This window comes from Anabrus simplex, chromosome 1 (assembly GCF_040414725.1).
Source record: "Anabrus simplex isolate iqAnaSimp1 chromosome 1, ASM4041472v1, whole genome shotgun sequence".
NCBI classification, from domain to species: Eukaryota; Metazoa; Arthropoda; class Insecta; order Orthoptera; family Tettigoniidae; genus Anabrus; species Anabrus simplex.
In genome coordinates this window covers 961,979,257-961,997,541 of record NC_090265.1, presented here as the reverse complement: position 1 = coordinate 961,997,541, position 18,285 = coordinate 961,979,257, and the positions used below count along the sequence as shown (strand labels likewise).

Below are 18,285 nucleotides of genomic sequence, written 5' to 3'. Positions count from 1 at the left end.
GGAAAAGTTCACGAGGACAGGTTGCAAGAAAGATGGGCTGAGATATCATTAATTTACTATGGATAACTGCTGTCTGGAAGATGCAAGATCATACAGAATGGCATCAACTTATGAGAGAAGCAACAAAGTTCTTGGGTCATGATAGTAATGAGTGTAACAACTAGAGAGATAGGGGGGAGGGGGATCTTTATCCTTCCTTATTCGTTTTATCTCATGGCAGAGTCATCATGATTATCATAATTCAGCCAGATAACTGATCAAAACCATACACACCGGGCGAGTTGGCCATGCGGTTAGGGGCGCGCGGCTGTGACCTTGCATCCAGGAGATAGTGGGTTCGAACCCCACTGTCGGCAGCCCTGAAGATGGTTTTCCGTGGTTTCCCATTTTCACACCGGGCAAATTCTGGGGCTGTACCTTAATTAAGGCCACGGCCGCTTCCTTCCAACTCCTAGGTCTTCCCTATCCCATCGTCGCCATAAAACCTATCTGTGTCAGTGCGACGTAAACCCACTAGCAAAAAAGACCATACACTGCCATTCTTATCTACCCTCACCTTTCACCGTGCTTACTCGGAGAGAACTCTGTAAGGGATCGTCACCATGTCGATCCATCGGTTGGTACTTGTTCCTTGACTTTGTTCTCTGTAATCAACTTTTGAAGGCTTCTTTCTCTAGGCAGTGTATGTCCAAAATAGCATTTGATCAGCTAAGACCACATCTCTTTGCAATACAAAAAGACTAAGAAAACTGCAGATTCAACAAGCTTTCTTAAATTTGTTAATGGCAATACCATCTTTTGATATCTTCCACAGATCCCATTGCTCTTTTGATCCTTTGTTTTATTTCATCTTTGGAATCACCAGAATTGGACAATAAGGAGCCTAGATATACATACTGATTTACAACTTCACATCCTCCAATCAGCTTGATATGTGAACTACTGTTGTTCTTACGATCAATAGTCGTATTCTTGGCTTTCTGTTGATGCAGAAGTAATTCAATTTCTAGGCTTATTTTCTCCACTCCCTTGATCAGCTCTATCAAATTCTCTTTAGATAATGTTATCAAGGTGGTTCTTCCTCTTCAGAGTACTGCCCCCCCCCGACGTTGGCGATAACTGTAGCGAATGTTATGCGATCTCCTGTTAGATGAAAAAGTTTTTCAACACAGTGAATTCCAGTCCATTCGTTCATGCTTCCAAGCCATGATGTTCACCTCCTCCTAATATCTCTTCAGACCTGTATTTTGCCTTGTACAATCTGTGGTAAGTTAAATTAACGGTCATTTCTGAGGATGTGGCCAAAGTAAGAAAACTTCTGACGCTTTATTCTTTAATGAGTTCCGACTTGCCGTTGCCCCTCAAAGTACTTCTTGGTTTGTTAGTTGAGCAACCCACGAAATCTTGAGCATCATCTGTTGGGTCTACATTTCGAAGTCTTCCAAGCATTTCAATGATATGTTCTTGAGAGTCCATGTTTCTATACTATACAGCAAGACTGACCACATATAACACTTGACCATCCTCGTATAAGTTTTAAATTTAAGTAGTCGTTACTAAAGAAAGATTTTTTTTTTTTGGTAAATATTCTTCATGCTATTGCTATCCTCTATTTCATTTCTTTCTCAGGCTCAAGTTGTTCAGTGACAATGACATCCAGATATTTGAAAGTCGTTACTCTCCCAGTCTGTCGGTTGTTTAGCTGTTAGATTTCTTCCAGCACTGGTATGTTGGCTGAGATCATGAACTTGGTCTTTCTTGCATCTATTTTTAATCCCATTTCATCACTGCCTGTACTAATATTATTGAGTAGAAGTTGGAGATGATCAAAATGGTCACATGCTGTTTTAGCCCATGAATCAAATGACGAGCTCAGCTCACGATGATGCAGTGTCTTGCTTATTTTCATATATTAGATTCTCTCTGTAATATTCACTGTACCAGATGAGCTGGTTGTGCGGTTAGTAGCGCACAGCTGTGAGTTTGCATCCGGGAGCCCTGAAGATGGTCCTTTGTGGTTTCCCATTTTCACACCAGGCAAATTCTGGGGCTGTACCGTAATTAAGGCCAGAGCCGCTTCTTTCCCACTCCTAGGCCTTTCCTATCCCAGCACTTCCTGTACTAATATTATTGAGTAGAACTTGGAGATGATCAAAATGGTCACATGGTGTTTTAGCCCATGAATCAAATGATGAGCTCAGCTCACGATGATGCAGTGTCTCGCTTATTTTTATATACTAGATTCTCTCTACAATATTCACTGTACCAGATGAGTTGGGTGTGTGGTTAGTGGCACGCAGCTGTGAGTTTGCATCCGAGAGCCCCGAAGATGGTTCTCCATGATTTCCCATTTTCACACCATGCATATTCTGGGGCTGTACCGTAATTAAGGCCACTGCCGCTTCTTTCCCACTGCTAGGCCTTTCTTATCCCAACATCGCCATAAGACCTATCTGTGTTGGTACGATGTAAAGCAAATTCTAAAAGATATACAGATACTCGAAAAAGTATTTATACACATCACATTATGCGAGAATGGGACATACATATGTGTAGATTGAGGGGCAGATATAAAAATGTAATATAAATAAAACACAGATTGCGTAGTTTGGAATGTTAGTTATTTATTATCATCAATAATTGCTTACGATATGAAGGTACATCTGGAAAAAAAAAAAAAAAGAAAGAAAGAAAGAAAGACAACCGCATTCCCTGTAAAGAATTACACACAGAATTTAGCTCCATTAGAATGGCAGTCATTTTATCAACACATGGAACACAAACTAACATATGCACTTAGTAAGAAACAGAATACATTGAATAAGAAAATGAATCATTTGATAGGGACACAAATACGTCACAGTAAATAAAAGATTAAAGAGAACAAATTACAGGCCCATCGGACACTGTTACTCGTATGGTAGTTAACTTTCTTTTTTTTTTTTTTTTGCTAGTTGCTTTACGTCGCACCGACACAGATAGGTCTTATGGCGACGATGGGACAAGGAAGGGCTAGGAGTGGGAAGCGGTCGTGGCCTTAATTAAGGTACAGCCCCAGCATTTGCCTGGTGTGAAAATGGGAAACCACGGAAAACCATTTTCAGGGCTGCCGATAGTGGGGTTCGAACCTACTATCTCCCGAATACTGGATACAGGCCGCACTTAAGCGACTGCAGCTATCGAGCTCAGTAGGTAGTTAATTTGACCAAGGTACAATTCACAGAAGGAGAGAATGAGCTACTTTTTAAAAGGGGTCCAAAACACAATTGGCTTAATAAAGATAGAGAAATAGATATCATTAACACTGTTGCAGAAGCGGAAGCGAACATCTCAGAACTCCCATACAATCTACAAGACGAAGTATGATTGGAGTTAAAGAAGAAATTGCCCAGATTAGCTAAAGAGATTTATAACAATTTTCATCCTAAACAGATAACAATAAAAAACATGAAATCAAAAATTGAAGATAACAATATTACAGTGACTATGGCTGACAAAGGGGGGGGCAAACGTTTTGATGGATAAAGATACATACAACAAAAAAACTGCAGATTTGTTTTTTATAATAACAAATACACAGTAGTGAATAAAGATATGTTAGCAAAAATTCGAACGTAACTTAAAAGATCCACATCTCTTTTTCCCGAACAAGAACAACAAAAACTCGTCAATATGAATCCTAGGCTCCCAGTGACTAGAGCTTTGCCCAGAATACATAAAGGTGATCTTCCGATTTGCCCGATAATCAATTGCCGAAATTCTCCCACATATAAGGTCTCCAAATACATTCATAATTTTTTTGAAAAAACATTACACTTTTAATAATAAACAACCCTTAAGAAATTCCATTGACTTGTAGGACATTCTGAATAAGTTTGGCATGTGTCCAAATCAGACGATGTGCTCGTATGATGTAGTGAATATGTTCCCGAATATTCTGACGGATAAAACTGTTCATATTATTCATGATAATATTTGTAAACACAGTAATCTTAGTAAACTGGAAGTAGAAGAGTTCACTAGATTATTAAATTTCGTATTAGACAATAATTACTTCTCATTTAACAATAGAATTTATGAACAGAATGGATTAGCAATGGGTGACCCAATATCAGGCATCCTTGCTGACATATTCATGGATTCAATCGAACACAACAAAATAATAGCAAAAATTAAAGGAATTGATTTATGGTTGAGATATGTAGATGATACATTTGTAATGTCACTAATAGTCGAGAAGTTCTAGACAAATTAAATAAAATCGAACCCAATTTGAAATTCGCAAAAGAGGACAAAGTCGATAACTCATAGAATTTTCTAGATGTACGCGTAAGGAAAACGCTCTTGATTTCTAAATCTTTAGAAAGCCGATACAATCATCTACAACTATAAACAATTCCTCATTACACCTGAATTCACATAAACAAGCATCTTTTCACAGTCTGATATACAGAGCACTTAGAATTCTTCTATCTCCCAAGAATTTGAAGACATAGTTGAATTATATTAGGAATCTTGCTAAGCAGAATGGATTCAAAATAGGAGTGATCAGTAGAATGATCAATACAGTTAAGTATAGGTTATCCACGAATCTGATACGAGACAAAACCGAAAAGACTGAGTATGGTACATTCACTTATAACAATCCAACTATACACCAGATTACTAACGTATTCAAAAAACATAATTTTAATATAGCTTTTAGAACTACTAATACTAACCAATCCATATTCTTTAATCATAAAAAGTTAATTATGACAAAAATCGTTATTTGGGATCAGGAGTATACAGACTCAAATGTACACAGTGTAATTTTTCATATGTTGGACAGACTGGGAAAAGCTTTATGACGAGATACATGGAACATGTTAACGCTGAAAAACATAGAAAATACTCAGCGATGAGTTTGCATATGAGGGAGACTGGTCACCGATTTGAATCCATAGAGAAAAATCTAGCGATAACTAGAAATGGAGAAAAAGGAAGAATGTTGAACGAACTAGAAAGTTTATATATCTATTTAGACCAGACGTATAATAAGGATCAGAATCTTAATGACATCACAGACAGTAAAAGCATGTTACATGAATTAACGCCTAAATTATTAAAGACGGTTAGTTCAAATAAAGTTAAGATACCTAATATATTTAATTCTTCATACTGTAATACTCCAATCATACCTACGGATAATAGGCCTAATTCCAGCAAATTTGATAACTCCACCCTTTCGTCAGCCTCGTCACAGTTAACTCCACCTATCCTCTCCTCCCTTCCACACTCCCCCATTCCTTCCCCTCTGAGTTCACTACCGCCTCTGCAGCACAGTTATAATATGAGACTCAGAGCAACAGAAGGGTTGTTACTAACACAACGGTAGATAACAAGTAACAACTTACAACAAACACGTAAGTTCTCATCTATTATAAGCAACGTAAAAAGAGTTCTCTCCTTGTGTTCACCAATTTAAGACTTCCTTTCCTTCTCTTACAGTGAACATTATTCCAGAATCTACCAGCATTTCTCGACAAAGGTCTCTGACAATATTTCCTACCTGTACAAAGGGCCACTTCTTCTATGATAATTCAACAGATGTTTCAATTTCACCTTTACGTATATCTACCTTTGAATGTTTTAATACCTTCATGCTTACGACTTTAATAGTGGCCTTGAACATATTGTGTACATGACATACGTTTTTGTGCTTATGTTTACGCTCTAATTTTGTTGGCAATATATGCATTATCATATTGGTGAATCCACAAACTTTTTTATTTGAACCATTTTAATTAGAACTACGTATTTTTAATGGAGGAAGTTTTAGTCTCTGATAAGATAGTTTTAGCATGATCATTGACAGTGTTCCATTAACATGTTTTTATTAATATATCAATATTCACATTATATGTACCAAATTTTAGTAACTAGCTAACTTAAGTGGTAATAAAGTATTGAATAGGTGGATTAATGAACACCTTTATTATTTTTGAACTATTATAGATACATCAACAACAGTATCTTAAGAAATACTTTTAATAGTATATATCCGTGCATATTACACTGGTGATGAAACAATAATATTTCTCTTTAAATTGCTATACCGTAATTGGAGTCTGATTCTTCTGAGATTATACTGAATTCCCTCTTTAATTGATTATATTCTAGTGGCTTCTCACATGAGTTTTTAGGAAACTATTTGGTTGGTGTATGTAAAAATGGTGCAAGCTGTATGATGGGTAAAAAGTTGGTGCACTGAAATTACAATAGCAAAAGTAGGGAGAATTCTGTCTGTCTGCTGAAGTGATGCTGCCCATACATCAGAGTTCAAAGCACTGATTGAACAAATCAAGTAATGGAACCTTCTACAGTACATGCTCAGTAAATGTAGATATTCCATGGCTTGAGGGAGAGAACAAATTTGCACAACTATGTGAAAGATTTTGCATGCCATTCGACATGATTTATGAAGACTTCAGGGATTTCATAAACAGTAATGGTAAATGTGTGAAAGACAGTTTGAATAAAGTGAGACTGGCTGTATCAACATTGCCGGTAACTAGCGGTGACTGTGAAAGGCGATTTAGCACTTTGAATGTCATCATGACATCATCCAAGAAGAGTCTTGTGATTGAAAATGTGCCTAGTTTGATGTTCATCAAGTTATTCGATCCACGAGTTCTGTGGGATGCAACACCTTATGTACAAGAACAGTCGCTGAAACAATGGACGGCTGATGACACAAGAATCGGACAATGTCAGCTTCAAGGTGTTTAAAGACACAAGGCTCTCTGTAAGCTCTTTTGATTGTCATTGTTTGCATTTCATTGCTGTTTGTAGGTAATTTTTCATACAAAGTATTATCATGACAAAATACTGTGCAGCTTTTATGCTATTTTATGTTATTTTATGTTGTCTGTCTGTTTGGTCCTCAGCCCAAAGGCTGGTTGGATCCTCAAATAGCACCATAAAAGGTTATGCGGTTATCAGAAGACTGCAAAAACCTATGGCAGTGCCAAAATGAGGCATACTAATCAAGGTGAGAATGAGGTAGTTTGCCATTGCCTTCCTCACTGAGTCAGAAAGTGCTATTGCAGCACGACTGACTTTTTGAATAGCCCTTTTCATAACATTCAGATGCGGTAGTTGTTCTTCGATTAATATTACTCAGCACCATCCATACCCCAGGAGCTTGCACACAGTCAGAGCCGTAAATGCCGCATATATAAACATTTGATCTACTCAATGTAACCCTCGACTTGTATAATTCCACATCCCAATAAAATTATAATTTTATGGATCAACAACTACTATTTCTGACAATATGCACTTCATTTGTCAAAATATACACATATATAACCTATGTTTACTTATGTTTGGCAAAAAGTTGATGTTAATTATGATCTTGGTAACCTACAATTCGATATGCACCAATTATGCACTCCAAGTACATTAGAACAGATTGTTTATGGCATAACTCTTTGAAGATCGACTGACAAGATATTAGTATAATGCTTCATTGGCGAATGCGACATTTCCTACATATGGAAGTTCTTGTATGCTTCGGAGGACTACCTTAAAACTTCATTTGAACAGCACTATTAATACATTCATAGTGAAACTATCTCTGTAAGTCATCTCTCGAAGATATATCGATCTATTCCTTATATCAACACAATCAACAAATTACTACATGATACTACACTAATGTCTAATTTTAAAATAAAGCTTTTAAACTTATCTTATTCTGCCTGTGTTTTTGGGCTGGGGCTGCTGTAGTTTCGTCCTTTATGCAGCGATCATCTCTGGTGATTCCACTGTTGACCTTCCACCTCTGAATCCAAATTGTTCCTCTTCTAACTGACTTTCCACCTTTTTTGTAATTCTTTTTTCCAATATCGCTTCCATTACCCTGGCCACATGGGAGATAATGGTGATTCCTCGGTAGTTACTAGCAGTATTAACAGAAATATGTTTCAGACTCACTCGTTAAATGACAAATTAAAGATGAACAAGCATGTAACGGGTTATTTAGAAGGGCTCTTTACCAATTAAAACAGGAAAATAATTGCATTAAATTTAAATGTCTCAATATACAACTGTATGTATTAAGAAAATGCAACATCAGAAGGGCAAGAAAGCTGTACACCACAGCTATAGCAAAACATTAGAATTATTTTGCTGTGTCACCGTAACTCAAGGGCTGATCAGTTACTGTATTTAAAAATAGCTTTGTCAGTTGCAGTTGGTTTCCATATTAGAACATATTTGTCACTAGGACTGCCAATTAGTTATTATACATCTTACTAAGTTTTTAGATTGTCTGGTAAATAATAATAAAACTATAATGATAACACAATAACAGCAAAACATTAGTGACAGTATTTTTCAAATGTACATAAAAGTAAAATACTAACTTAAATGACCTATAATAGGCCTATAGCTCTTCATGACATAAAATATCGCCTGTTGCTGTTTGTGATGAATGAAGTATTTTTTCATCAGTCTCTTGGCACAGGCCAGAGAAAAATGTAGCTGGTTTATGTCTGTGGCATCTCCGAGTCATGGTCGCTGGACTTGTGTTGTCGGGCAAAGCCGGTTCGGTTCCCGTCTGTCGCCAATCCCATCTCCGGTCTAGTAGGCCATTACAGCGTTTTCACGTACATACATGAGAAACATAGACAAATACATCATTAATTCCATGATCTCCTTAGTTATAAAGCCTCTTCCTAAATTATCTCTACGTTCTTATGGGTAGAATATGATGACGTAAATTCAACTATTGCAGTTTTAATGACACGAGTGGTGGCTTAAATACTGTCAGGTTTATATTAAAATTGCTTCAAGATATCGTTTTTGGAAGTCTTCTTCAATAAACTTTCATCGATCTTTAACTCAACCCTGCTTTCCATTCAGTCATCTTCTTCATTTCATGCAGAGTATTTTGCCTATTATCTTACACATTTACAAGAAATATAGCGTTTGGACTTCGAATTTTTGAATTCTTCGATAATTTAGTATCTTCTCCCTAAAATCCGCTATTTCTTTGTATTATTAACTTCTTGTAACTTTCCAAGTATTTTCCTTTTTTATGCGATCTTCGAATGTTCCTACTGTTGGTTTATAGTGCATTTTTCTTATGTCACGGCCACTTGGATTCCGTTAGTCTGTATCTTTTACCTTATATTAACGGCCACATGGATTCCATTAGTCTGTATTTCCTTACTTCGAATTTTCTGCCGCATGGTTTACAAAACTTTACCGTTATTCTCGGCAAATGACGATTTCAACTCTGTTTTCTTTAATTAGGGCAATGAAATGGTACACTACTAATATTTCACCCACAGCAATAAAGTAGTTCTCCTCCAGAGCTTGTAAAGTTTGCACAAAGCACAAGAAGAGAGCTGAAGTTAGGTGGTTGTGCCAGAAATGCCCAGTTCCACTTCATTAGGAAGAATGTTTTCAGGCTTACCACGCACTTTTGAACTACTGAGGAGAATGTTACGAGTGGTGTAGCATTTATTCATTCATAATATCGATGGTGTGCAAGCAATACCTCACATTCCGTAAAGCTCTTCCTGTCTACTATTCTCCTTAAGACTGCTCACGCCTCCCAGCCATGTGTGGTCCATCAGAACAATGTTCGTTGAGGAAAATTAACCTTAAAATACCATACTATAGGAATATATATTTTCATGAAGTATTTACGCACTCCTACAGTATAATGCATTTAAGGTTCATTTTTCTTTATACATTAGTACAGGAAAATGAACACAACGAACGTTGTTCTGCATGCATGTTTGGGAGGCGTGACCAGTCTTAAGGAGGATAATAGATACAAAGAGCTTTGTGGGATACAGGTATTTATTACTCGCACACCGTCGATATGTTGTATTCATGTATAATTAATTCCTTAATGCTCTCATAAATAAGAAATTTCTCATCAAGTGAAGCATCACTGTATTTCCTTCAAAATAATCCCAGTCCCAATTCAGTTTTAAATCAAATAAAAATATATGCAGGGCTTAGTGGGTTAATATTGATTAGCCGATAGATTATGTTGACAGAGTAACATATATTGAGAAGTGGTGTATCCTATTTACAACAGTACCGACAGTGGAAGGCAATAGAAAACCACCACTGTTTTGCTCACTTTAATGTTTTGGAGTTTGAAGTCCGTCACATAGTTCATCAGTGGAGACGGGGCTGAGAGAAGCTCCTGTATCAATTAGCAAGTTATCCTTGCGCGTCATTCAAAAAATTGCAACATGGATTATTTGTGATCTTCTGCCACCAAAAGAGAAATGAGCATACACAAATTGAATCTTCTTAGACTCAGTGGAACATACTGGAAGGGAAGTGTCCATTTTATGATGCATGAGAAGAACACTGTGCTTTTCAGGATGTGAGAATCGGACCGGGAATGGTGGTGTCGTAGTGGTCACCAAGAGTCTGAACAATGCTATCCTGGGATATGAACCCATTAATGACAGAATCATGTCAATCAAGTCCCCCCCCCCGTAAGGTTAACTTTGATCAGGTGTCCGCCCCTATTGTCGCAGCAGCTAATGAGGAAATTGAAGAATTCTATGAACAGCTAGAATGTACCATCAACAAAATACCAAACAGGGAAGTACTGCTAATTGAGGGCGACTTTAATGCTGAGATAGAGGATGATGATGATGATGATGATGATGATGATGATGGTGCTTGTTGTTTAAAGGGGCCTAACATCTAAGGTCATACTACTACTAAGGATAGTCATTTGAGATCTTTAGTTTGATCATCTGGCTTAGGTGAGAGAAATGAACAAGTAGTGTGCTTATTGGAATTCTGAGCTGACAATGATATGACTATCTGCAACACTCTTTAAGCATCATACAGGACGACTTTATATGTGGATTTTGCCTGGTGGCAGACTGATTTCTTACTAGTCAGACAATGTTGTAGATCTTCTGTCCTAGATTCTAAGACTTCCTGGAGCATATCTTGGAAGTGACCATAATATGTTAGTCTTGAAAATGCGTATTAAACTCCAAACCATCAAAAGAAGGAATAAGAAGCAGGTAGGACTTACGGATTGCAAATCTATTCAAGAGTTTGGAGAATGAATAAGACCAAAACTATGGGAATTTCATTCAGATGAGATTGAATCAGGATCCTATACTTGTGATAGAATGAAAGAAATGGTTTACTCATCCGCCATAGAGTCCGCAAAGTTGTTGCCACCTGCGAAACAACCTTGGTTGCAGCTCATTGAAGAGAGGAGAACTTTTAAAGAAAAATGGCATCCAAACCACTCTACAAGAACAAAAGTGTAAGGTCCCGTGTCAGGAGATACAATAGAATTGCAGGAGAGATAAGTAACAATTTCTAAACAATGTGTGCGATGATATAGAGCAATATCAAAACTCCAACCAAACAAGAGAACTATTCAAGAAAGTCTCTAGCATCACTTGGAAGTTTAAATCCCACACTTGGGCTCTAGATGATGAAAATGTCATCCTCATTGGAAACAAGAAAGCAGCCATTGATAGGTGAAAACACATTGTGAAAAGTTATATTGAGATGGTAATAACATCTTAGGTGGAAGAGCAATAGATTACCTTGAAATGGAACCTTCAGTTCTGTACAGTGAAATTGTAAATACCATGGCATAGATGTGTTTCATTCATTGTGTAATAGAATATGGCGTAGTGGAGAATGACCGAAGGATTGGACAACATATGTTTTCATTCCACTGTACAAAAAGGCTCAGTCAGAAACTGCTCTAACTATCGCACTATTGCACTCATACCACATGCCTGTAAAATCCTCTTATACATCTTAAATCAGCACCTAAAACCTTATATACAACCTCAGATATCCAAGGAACAAGTTCACTTTTGACTCAGGTAAACGAGCATGTGAGCAGATTCTCAACCTGAGGCAAATAATATAAAAGGCTTGATAGTTTTCTGTTCCTGTCTTAATCTTCTTCCCCGACTATAAAAAAGCCTTTGATTGCATTGATTGGGAGAAGTTGTGGCATGTGCTAGATGTATTTGGTGTTCCACCTCATATCACTGATGAAAGGTCTATATGACTGCAACACTGCAGCTATGGAAGAAGATGGTAAAATCTCAGAATATTTCAGTGTGTCCCATGGTGTCAGACAAGGCAGCATCTTGTCCCTTCAACTTTGCAATGTCTGCGGTAAGTATATCATAAGGAAGGCACTTGATGATTGGGTTGGAGGCATTTCAGTTGGTGGGAGAAAAATTAACAAATTGTGGTTAGCTGATGACACCACTCTGCTTGCCAGCAGTGAGGAAGAGCTTGCAGATATGTTAAGAAGAGTGAAGAATGTGAGTCTCGAGTATGGACTGGAGCTCAACCTCAGTAAGTCCAAACTCATGATGATTGATAGAACAGCACATGTCGAGCTCACTGATCGTTCGAAAGAGTTGGATGTTGTGTACGACTTCATATACCTTCGGTCAACTATCAGTAATACGGAAAGTTCCGAGAAAGAGATAAGGAGAAGGATTTTGCTAGGACAAGTAGCTATGATGAAATTAACTAAGATCGGGAAGATCAGGGGAATTACTAATAATACAGAGACCCGTCTCATTGAAACCCTTGTATTCTCTCTTTTCCCATATAGTTGTGATACCTGAACCATATAGGCTTTGGACAGAAAACGCATCAATGTTTTAAATGTAGTGCTGGCATGGAATACTAAATGTGCCTCAGAGCACTAGAAGAACCAATGCTTCCATTCTTCAGGAGCTGAAAAATTTTTAAATGCCTTTCTTCTCGTATCAGGGAATGAATACTGCAGTTCTTTTGACATATTCTGAGATGACCTGGAGAAAATCTGATGCTTGCTTGATGTTTAAAGGGGCCTAACATCTAGGTCATCGGCCCTGGAGAAAATCTAGGGAAGTTAAACCTAGAAGGAAAAGTTGAGAGCAGTAGACCCTGGAGGACTACGACCAGGTGGGGATGGGACAAGTGAAGACCACCATCACTAGTTTATATTTCCAATGTACCCTCAGGAAAACCAAAGATCATCCAGGATGGTGAAGCTACAGCAGAGATGTAACCAGCAAAGCCATTGAGGTCATGACACTCAGAAATGAGTAAATCAATTTGTGGTAATGATGATGAAATGGTATACAGTATCTAAATACTCATCTGGGGAATAAATAACACATGACCAACAGGTATAACTCATTTGTGTTAGAAAATTGGAATTATTGCAAAGATCACAGGATGTTCATTGAAGACAACCTTAGTACCAGGCATTTAAGGTCATTGTATTGGTGGGGAGTACATGTGGAATAATTTCTTTTCTTTTCTTTTCTTTTCTTTTCTTTTTTTCTTTTTTTTTTTTCCATTAAAGTGCATTCTGAAGAACAAAATTGTGATTTGTAATTTTTTGCAACATTTATTGAAGTATAATTTTTGGCTTGTTTTCTAATAGGCAGCAAAGTTGGAAGAACTGGGACAAGTAGATTTTGAAGAAGAAGTAAAGAAAAGATTTAAAATGGTCTACGTCCCTAATTGGTTCAATGTAGATTTGAAAACAGGGGTAAGTGCATTTCATTTCTATTTTCTTGAATCATGTTCTTTGACTTTTCCTCCATTTTCTCAATGTTGAATTCATCGTCATCATCATCATCATCATCATCATCATCATTTCCCTTTATCCAGCTGTAGCCGGGTAGGGCCAAATATGGTTCCTCTCCACTTTCTTCGGTCTTTCCACCACTCCTCCTCCAACACTGTGTCTCAGTCCAGGTTTCTTTCTATAATGCTGCGTTGGATGGTATCCTTCCATCTCAATCGTGGTCGTCCACAGCCTCTCCTTCCTTGGATTTGCATTTCCATCACCTTTTTTGGCATTCTTTCGTCGCTCATTCGCTTTATGTGCCCAAACCATCTTAGTCGGCTCTTCCCTATTCTATCATTCATTTTTTCCACTCCAATTTCTTCCTGGATTTTCTCATTCCTTATTTTGTCTCTTCTACTCTTCTGTATCATACTCCTCAAGAATTTCATTTCGGCTGCCTGTATTCGACTCTCATCCTTCTTTGTCATTGTCCAAGTTTCTGCTCCGTAAGTTGTTATGGGTACGCAATACATCTTGTACATAGTATCCTTTGCTTCCATTGGCACATCTTTGTCCCATAACATATTTCTTACACTATGATAGAAACAACTTCCAGCTTGAATCCTTTTACTAATCTCAGCATCCAGTCGAGCATTCTCCATTAATTCACTCCCCAGGTATTTAAACGTTTCCACTACTTCCAGGGGCTTGTCTGTAAGTCTAATCTGACCTTTCCCTTCTTTCTCCCCTCTAGTCATGTTGAATTCTCTTTGTTAATTATTGTTTTTCTTTTCCACTTTTCCCCCATTGTTCATAGATCTGATCTTTCTTATTCATGGGTATTAAAACAGTAAGTAACTTGTCTTGCAGCAAAGTGTTAACAATTTGTACTTTTCAGGAAATATTGAAAAGCGTTTTGTAAGTTCTCTCAGTTTAAGATTTGTGCATTCAGTTATCTGTATATAATATATAATATTAATAATATTTTGTCTGTACACTTCAAAATGTTGTGTCATGCTTTATATACATTTCAAATTAGGTATACAAAATTCGAAAGTGGGCTGTATGATCCAATGAAGAGAGCAAAATGGGCAGCTAGAATATTTCAGTGCAGGATTATTAATAGGCCTATTACATGTTATTAAAACTGAATACAGTTAGAATCTTGTGTAACTGAACAAGTTGTAAGAACACACACACACTGTGAGCATACAGTTTAAAAAAATTACATTGGCACTTGTGTTGGAGGTTTGGCATCACTTTTCACTTACCAGGTGTTCAAAATCTGGTGAAATGTTTTGGTGTGATACAGCTCTCATAATACTTTTTGAATGTTCATCTATAAGCTTCTTAATTTGGATTTGTGGAGCTTTAAGAGTGAGAAACACTGTTTGCAAATATATGTGCTGGTTGGAAGTATCATAACATCATTTTATTTGTGGAGTATTTTTGATAGGTATTCTGAGTAAAAATATGATAAGGGTATATTTTTAAATGCTTCCTGAAGGTCTGAATCACACTGAAAATCAGTATCTTCAAGTTACACATTTCCTTTAACACTATAAAGGTAACAGAATAGAAAGAAAATGAAGATGCCAATATTCAAAAACCTTTCATGAAATTTGTTTCAGGGACCTGACATCAGTGTTACATATAACTGGGAAAATATAACAGGGAAATTTAATAGCATTGCCCATGTTACAGGTCATCTTGCAACTATATAACGAATTGAGGTTTTTGACAGTCTATACCTCTTAAGAAATTGGACCTCAGATAGATTTTGAAAGTCGTTCCTTCTTCTTATAGGCCTCTTTTGGTTAGGAACACCATTTATCAAATCTAAATAAAGCATCTCTGCATCAGACACATGATTTACAGTGGCCATTTTGCTTTTAACCTCGAGTTAACAGTTTAACCCAGGTGAAAGGAGGGGTTAACTTAACTCCAGAATTAACCTAGAGTTAAAATTAACCCTCCTTGATGAAACAGAACGAATAGTCAAATTCAGAGTTAAAACTGTATAACTCGGGGTGAAGGTTTAACCCACATTGATGAAGCCGGCCCTAAATGCCTTATCTAGCCCCCTTGAAAACAAACTTGGGGTTGCAAACCACTTGTATATTATGTGACATGCAAGTGAGGTTATGTGCTTCATCTTGCCTGAAAATATTTTCCTGTGCTGCTGCATGACTGTTGCTGTTCTCCCCCATACGTCATGCTCTGACGTCATTCCTTGCATGCGCGATATGGCTGTGTGGTGTGCTCTCACCAGCCTCTCCAGGTACTCGCTGGGACTTACACGAATGTAATGGAAGATAGTGCACTGTGAGCTTAAGTAAAGGAGAGAGCTGTTCTTCCATGAACTTCACCACATTATCATCGAGTGAAGGCGAGAGTTGCAAACAATCAACCTCATTTTCCGTACTGATGTATAACATAAATGGATAAATCAACAACAATTGTTCCACATAATCAATAAATATATTTTGCCTTTAGCAAATTTGTAAATTAGTAGTAGGCTACATGTTTCGTTTAATTTTTAAATATCATCAGCTATAAATATGTTTAGGTGAAAATCTTAAAAGGGTATAAAGATGTGGTCTTCATATATGGTCTTAAAACATTCTCTAGTATTTAAAACATTGAATATATGGTGAATAGAAGAGAGGGATGGGGTGGGGGGTGTAAGGAGGAATGACTATATCTATCCACTGATTAAAAAATTTTATTCCTTAAACACGAAATGTAACATATGCGAATGTCCATTAAAAGAGTCTTAGAATGATCTTGTAACCTCAAGGTTGTTAAAAACTAAGGCGTATAAAGCGCCCTCTTATGTCACCCACATCCTTTGACAAGTTGTTGATGGTCGCAAATGTGATGAGGATTGTGGTATATCATGTGGATTTAAAACTTCATTGAGCAGTTGTAGTGAAACTTAATTACCGCACCAGGCATCAAGGTGAGAGATCGAGAGACCTTTTATTTTGTTTTTTTATAATCTCCCCCCCCCCCCTCCTTTTTTTTTCCTTACATGGAATTAATGTTAACATTTTGGACTTCTAAAGTGTGGGAACAAGAGTGATTGTATTCTGTAGCCAGTGTCCTATCTTGGACTAATTCTTATCATGATCTTTATGTGGCAGCTAACTGTGGAATTACTTCCCAAATTATGAACTGTATACATTTCACGGACTGTAAATTCTGCTAGAGACTTTTCCCAGAAGACCCTCCGTGCCTCAGGCGGCAGTGTTCCAGCCTCTCACCGCTGGGTTCCGTGGTTCAACTTCCGGTTACTCCATGTGAGATTTGTGCTGGACAAAGTGGAGGTGGGACAGGTTTCTCTCCATGTACTCTGGTTTTCCCTATCATCTTTCATTCCAGCTACACTCTCCAGTATCATTTCATTTCATCTGTTAGTCATTAATCAGTTCCCCAGAGGAGTGCGACAGGCTTCAGCAGCTGGCACAATGCCTATCTTTGCTGCTAGATGGGGGCTTCATTCATTCCATTCCTGACTTGGTCAAATGACTGGAAACAGGCTGAGGATTTTCATGATCACTTTTCCCAGAGAAACATTGCATGTGTTGAGTCTAGGAAGTCTCTTTTTCTCCTCCCCTCTTCGTACTCTTTTCCGTATGATTACTTAGTATTCTTGAAAAGTTTGGATAAGCCCATGAACTTACTATATTGATTAAATTTCATCTATGTAATTTTCACCCTTTTATTGTAAAGATAGTTCAGAAAAAATTTGTTCTTCAGTTACCAGTACAAGTTCATTCAACCTTCAATATTGAAGTGGGGCATATGTTATGCTAGAAATAATTGCTAAGAGTTTATCTAAATGGAAACTGTCTCTCTGTTTATTTATGGTACTCTGGTTATTAGTTAAGTATTTTTTTCCTAGGGGCTTTACGTCGCACCGACACAGATAGGTCTTATGGCGACGATGGGATAGGAAAGGCCTAGGAGTTGGAAGGAAGCGGCCGTGGCTTTAATTAAGGTACAGCCCCAGCATTTGCCTGGTGTGAAAATGGGAAACCACGGAAAACCATCTTCAGGGCTGCCGATAGTGGGATTCGAACCTACTATCTCCCGGATGCAAGCTCACAGCTGCGCGCCTCTACGCGCACGGCCAACTCGCCCGGTATTATGGCATTGTTATGTAATGCACAATTCTAAGGCTCCACTTGCAGTTTTTCAAGTTTTAACAATCAACTATTCCCATGTAATGTTCTACTGCATTCTTCATTAAAACCTTGTGTTTCTAGGGACTGGTTTCCCTTAGAATTTCTATTTTAGGCTAAAGTAATATGGTACAAATCTATGTAGTTTTTGGGGAGAGTATTCCTTAAACCAAATAAAGTAATTAGTGAGTTATTCCACCTTTTCAACACAAATTAAATAGTTGTTTATTAAAGAAACATTTAATGGGACTAGTTTCGACCTATTCAGCCATATCGCACATAGAACAAAGTATTTGGAACACAGTTGTTTTAAAGATGATCTTAAAACATATAAGTTTGACACTATGAAAAATTGTTTATAGAATTTCCTGAAAAACGCATTTGTTGTAAGGAATTAGTTCACTTAGCTGTAGGAATATACGGGAAGAAGAAGTCTTATAATATTCTTCGTAATATTCAAGAACGTAGATACAATTCAAAATTCAGTCTTGATGAGATGTCGAGGTG

General features: G+C 37.4%; 1 protein-coding gene across 4 annotated transcripts in view; it reads left to right on the top strand.

Annotated features, from left to right (window-relative positions):
* LOC136857814 (WD repeat-containing protein 48) overlaps positions 1-18,285 on the top strand; it is a 288,788-nt gene that overhangs the window by 108,344 nt on the left and 162,159 nt on the right. For all 4 annotated transcript variants that reach the window (XM_067136763.2, XM_067136762.1, XM_067136764.1 and 1 more), the window contains exon 8: positions 13,467-13,570. In XM_067136763.2, coding sequence (XP_066992864.1) covers positions 13,467-13,570 — 104 coding nt within the window. The remainder of the gene's footprint in view (positions 1-13,466; positions 13,571-18,285) is intronic.